This window comes from Fukomys damarensis, unplaced genomic scaffold, assembly GCF_012274545.1.
Source record: "Fukomys damarensis isolate Sample0158 unplaced genomic scaffold, DMR_v1.0_HiC HiC_scaffold_17, whole genome shotgun sequence".
NCBI lineage: Eukaryota > Metazoa > Chordata > Mammalia > Rodentia > Bathyergidae > Fukomys > Fukomys damarensis.
The window spans coordinates 70,022,213-70,027,870 of NW_022900929.1; the positions used below are offsets into that span (position 1 = coordinate 70,022,213).

The following is a 5,658-nucleotide window of genomic DNA, read 5'->3' on the forward strand; positions in this document are numbered from 1 at the left end:
CGCGGTAGGTCGGCCTCTCGCCTAAAGTTTGGAAGAGCGTCCGTCCCTCGAATAAAGTCGAGCCCCTCCCGCGGGGGGGGTCGTCGTGGCTGCCTGGCCTCGGCCATCCCGTCCCGCCGGCCAACACGCCGGGGCCGACTCACCCTCGCAGCAGCAAGCCGCGCAGCTTGAAGGCGGAGAGCACCCGGCTCCGCACCCGATCGGGCGCCATGTTCGAGATTTGGCGCCACCTCTGAAGCTCCACCCCTTCTAGGCGTGGCCAGGCTACACCCCAGTCGATTCTCTGTTCTCCGAGGCTGCGCGTGGCTCTTTCCCGTTGGCCCTGGAGATAACCATTGTTGTCACGTGGTTTTTCCCAACACGCTCGAAGCTATTACAGAACCCCATAGCTTTTTCTTTTTGGTACCAGGGATCGAACTCAGAACCTTACGCTTGCGAGGCAGGCAACGGAACCCCTGAGTTAAATTCCCGGCCCCTCATAGCTTTTTAGTTGAGGACTTCCTCTGGTCTTATGGGCACTTTAACCTTCACTCAGTCAAGCCCAAGTGAAAGTAAAGAGGAGAGAGAGAGGAACAAATCATATCATACCCCAAGGGAACAACCAGATACATCTAGAACAATCTAAAGGCCAGTTGATTTTGATCTCTTTACAAAGTGTCATGGAGGGTAAGCGCCAGGAGGACCAATCCAAAGTGTTCTCTAAATTACCCCCAGTAGTGCTGTCTCCTGGTATTCCTGATTGTACGCTCCCTCGCATGACCAACAGGATGTTGTGGACAGGACAGGTAAAGCTTACAAGGCCAGGTCATAGAGGACACGGCCACCTCTACTTTGCTCTCTGTGACTCTATCTTCGAGAAGCAGCCGCCTTCAAGCAGGTTTATGAAAAGTACTTTATGTTAAGAGGTTGAGGCCTCTTGCTGACAGACACCGCCGACTTGCCATTCATGAGCCAGTGTGCGTGAGCAATTTCAGTAGAAGCTGAGAAATTGCTTCAGTGGAAGCTTCCAGCCTGGTGAAGTCTGCCTGACAACAACCCCTGCCAGAATCCTGACTGCCACCTTGGAAGAGACCAGAGACAACCCCTCAGTCAAGCTGTCCCCAAATTCCTGAGTGAAATAATAAACCTTTCTTATAGTTTTAAGCCACTAAATTTTGGGCCAGTGTGTTACACAGCAATAGATAACTAATACCTTTAAATATTATTTTAAAATGTAACAACTAACTTGGTTCCTAGTTCAAAAAGAAATACTATGACAAGTACTTGGAAATCTTGACTATGAATTGGATATCAAATTAAGGAACACATTTTCTTAGCTCCGCTATGTAAGTGAAAATCCTTATTTTTAGAAAACATGTTTAAGTGTAACATTGCCTACCACTCTTAACTCTGCAAAATGAAACATGAACATACCTATTCACAAATATATAGTTAGTATGGTGCTGTTAGTAATAAGTGTAAGTAGAGGATATATGGGTATTCCTTGAACAATTTTTTTAAGCTTTTCTTTACATTTGATAGATTTTATAGTAAAAATGGTCCTAATTTCTCTGCTTCCTATCACAATCTGACAATGATTTCTCACATAGATTTTCAACTTCTTCCCCTCTGGCTCCTTCACCTGGCTGGCTCCTAAAGTCCTAATTCCTCACTGCACAATTAAGTACGGATGACTTTCAGGTTCTTATCCTGTCTCTCTCAGGCTTCAAACCACGTGTGACTCCACAGGTCAGGACTGTGTTCTGTCCTCCTGCTCCTCCCTCATGCTTGCTAAGCCAGTAAAGCACTCCACTTACCTGCCAGGCAGGGTCCCAGCTAGTAAACTAGAGAGACAGCATTTCTGAGTCCTCCCTCTTCCTCCACCATAAGCCAAATCAGCTAGCCAAAACGCTGTGGTTTAATTTCTGTCTCCAGGACCAGGACCGTCAATTATGTTGCAAGCCTCTCTAGGCAGCTATAACTGCCCCACTGACCAGTCTCCTTTCCTCCTATCTTACCATTAGAATAAACTGTGTGTGTGTGTGTGTGTGTGTGTGTGTGTGTGTGTGTGTTCCTAGGGATTGAACCCAGGGCCTTCACACTGAGCCACATCCCCAGCCCATTTTTATTTTGAGGCGGGGTCTTACTGCTGGACTCAAACAATCCTCCTGCCTCCGTCTACCAGAATACTGAGATTACAGGCATGCACCACCATACACTTCCTAAAACATAATTCTTACTTTACCAGTTCCCATCTTAAAATGCTTCTGAGTCTTGCTGTATTAGGATAAATAAGTCATCTCTCCCTCTCCTCATCCTTCTGCCAGGAGCACTTTTCTCCTCTTCTCCATTTGCCTAAACAGCTTTCACTCATCCTTTAGTTCTTACCTTAGACTTTACTTTCTCTCAGGAACCTTCCCTGGCTCCCCACAATCTGAGTTCAGCTTAGGCCCTCCTCTTTACCCCCAAGGACCCTGGAGTTTTGCTGTCTTCATACTTACTGAATCTCTGGTCACTGTTTGCTGGTCCAGAGCTTCCACTAGACTTGAAATTCCAGTAGGACCAGTGTTCCTTAAAAGTACAGTACTTTGGGCTGGCGATTTAGCTCAGTGGTTCCACCACCTGCCTTGCAAGTACAAGATCCCAAGTTCAATTCCTGGTACAAAAAAAAAAAAAAAAAATGGAAAAAAAAAAAAAAAAAAAAAAAAAGTACAGTACTTTGCTGGGTGCAGACTGGTGTACAGTATGGTTCCGGCTCCTCAAGAAGTTGAAGTGGGGGGATCACTTAAGCCCAGGACTTCAAGGCCAGCCCATGCAAAATAAGTGAGATCCTATTTCAAGTAAAAATACAATACCGTATTATTAATAAGTATAAAGTAATTCAGTGAAGACTTATACCTGTGTAATTGAAGTATAAGTTAAGATGTGAAGTTCAGTAGAATGTAGCTCAGTATATTTTGGTAAAATGTATGTACCCATGTAATCATATCAAAACATAGGTCATGTCCAAAATATAGGTCATAGCTCAGGATCATCTCTTGTACTCTTTTCTTTTCCATCAATCCCCAGTTCCTGTCCCCAAATAAGCACGTTTCTGCTATCTAGTTTTGTTTATCTTGGGTTTCATATAAATGAAATCACACAACATATACTTTTCTTGTGTCTAGTTTCACTAACATAATGTATATTAGATTCACCCATGTCGTCACATACATTTATCAGGAACTTTGTCACTTTTTATTTGTAAGAACTATGCTATATATGAATATAAAGTTTATCCATTCACCTAGTAACAGATTTAGAGTCTTTTTTTTTAAATTTAATTTATTGGTACATTCTAGGTAAGCAGTACAGTTGCATTCATTACTGGGATCTTGTACAGATTTAGAGTCTTTATACATTCAGTTATAGGTCATTTTCTGTATGTATATATACATTAATTTTCTTGTGTAAGTTCTTAGAAGTAAAATAAGTCTACATGTAGTGTATTTGTTTTTATATATCCCTACCTTATAATATATAGATGTATAGACCTTAACTCACTATGTGGTGTAGGATGGCCTTGAACTCATAGTGATTACCCTGCCTCAGCCTCCCAAGTGCTAGGATCACAGGAATGTGCCACCATACCCAGCAAGAAAGTGATGTCTAAACAGAAAGTTGAAGAGTGAATTATCTAAGTGATGTTAGTCTGGTGTATGTTATAAATAAAAGGGAGAAACTTTTTTGGGGGGTGGTTACCGGGAATCAAACTCAGGACCTTGTGCTTGCTGGTAGACACTGCACTGCTGAGTTATATCCCCGACCCCTAAGAGGGAGAAACTTTTACTTTTAAAATTATACTTGGGAACCCGGTGTGGTGGTGCATGCCTGTAATCCCAGCACTCCAGAGGCTGAGGCAGGAAAATCACTATGAGTTTGAGGCTAGCCTGGGCTACATAGTGAGTTCAGGACCAGCCTGAACTACAAAGGGAGACCCTGCTTCAAAAAAAATACCCCCCAAAAAAACATTATACTTGGACTTCTTTTTCTCGCAAAACTATATACCCTGAATAATCTTTGCTCCAAAAACCTGAACATTCTAACTAAATATGAAAACAAATGTTAAAAATGCATTAACATACAGCTGGGCATGGTGGCGCACGCCTGTAATCTCAGCGCTTGGGAGGCTGAGGCAGGAGGATTACTGCGGGTTCGAGTCCAGCCTGGGATACATAGTGAGTTCCAGGTCAGTCTCAACTACATAGTGAGACCCTGTCTCAAAAACCAAAAAAAAAAAAAAGCATTAACAGACTAGCAAAAAAATGTAGGGTACCTAGGAGGAGAAGGGGGAATAGGATAAGAAAGACGAGAAGAAGAAGAAGAGGATAAAATCTTAATAGAAAACCCTTTATATAAAACTGAGAGTCCGAAAGGCTTCACTGAGATACTATTCCTAATGTGCCATTTTAGGAAAGCCCCACAAATTTAACAGCATACTTTGTTGGTAAGGGTATAAGAAACTGTCACTGTCATATGTTGTTGGTGAGAAAACCCCTACAGAGAGAAATTCAGCAACACCTGTCAAAATTACACATACATGTACCCTCTGACCCTTCAGCTCCCACTTGTAAACCCCACTTCAGAAAATTTGTAAAATTACAAAGTCACATTTGCATAGTTATTCCTAACAGTATTATTTGTGATAACAAAACCCCACAAATAACCCATATGTCTAAGGATTTGATTGAATAAATGATCACATCCACTCAATTAAGTACTGTACTGTGAAATTCTCAAAAAAGGGCCTGGGATTTAGCTCAGTGGTTCCCTGGACTGCCTAGCAAGCACAAGAACCCTCTGACCCATGGTACCAAAAAAACAAAAAACAAACTGTCAAAAGGACGGAGGAAGATCACTACACGGGGATATGGAGCTGTATGTTGTTAAATGGAAAAAAGTTACAAATCTGTATATGTTTCCTTTCGTGTTCAAAAAGGGGGAAATATTATTTCTCTGTGTGTTTACTTATACTGGCTAAAAGAAACAACAGAAAGTACCACCGAAGTGCACCAAACCCAAAGGCTTGTGATGCAGCATGAAGAATTCCTGGAAAAACAACCGACCTAGACTCTAAAGAAGCCTTGAGTTACAGCTTCCATTCTGAAGGATGGGATGGTTGCACAAGTTCAAGAGAAAGTCCACTGGGGAAACAACCACAGACCCAGAAAGTGGGAAAATAGGAAAATTAACCCATTTCACAAATCAGTGCAGAGTGAGAGACAGAATCAGAGACAGAATCAGAGACAGAGCCAGAGGTAGAGAGCGAGAGCGAGCCAGAGAGCTCCTTAAGAGGCATAGTGATCAAATATAATTGCTACGACAAACCAACTGCAAAAGACATTTTGGGAGAAGACATTAGATTGATTTCTGAGTGAGGTTGTACTGGAAAACATAATCTCTGGTGTGAAGAAGTCTGCGAGTAGCTCGCCTCAGAGGAAGCCGACATCCCTTCCCTATTGCTAAGAACCAAAGAATCCCTCGCAGGCCACGCGTGCTTGGCTTGGCTTCCCAAGCGGGCGCGCTGCGGCGCAGACGCACTGGTTCCGCCTTCCCACCAATCTCGACCCTCGACGCGTTCCGTCGGCGCGTGCGGGCAGGAGTCGAGTCGACGCGAGGCCGCTCGGCTGACAGGGGCTG

The 5,658-nt window shown here is 43.3% G+C and overlaps 2 protein-coding genes across 5 annotated transcripts in view; one reads left to right on the top strand and one right to left on the bottom strand.

The window, feature by feature from the left end:
- The window catches only part of Pole2 (DNA polymerase epsilon 2, accessory subunit), a 33,631-nt gene extending 33,319 nt beyond the window's left edge, over positions 1-312 (bottom strand). For all 4 annotated transcript variants that reach the window (XM_033765163.1, XM_033765162.1, XM_010632598.3 and 1 more), the window contains exon 1: positions 144-312. In XM_033765163.1, coding sequence (XP_033621054.1) covers positions 144-211 — 68 coding nt within the window. In that variant the 5' untranslated portion in view covers positions 212-312. The remainder of the gene's footprint in view (positions 1-143) is intronic.
- Klhdc1 (kelch domain containing 1) overlaps positions 1-5,658 on the top strand; it is a 92,156-nt gene that overhangs the window by 40,397 nt on the left and 46,101 nt on the right. The window lies entirely within an intron of this gene.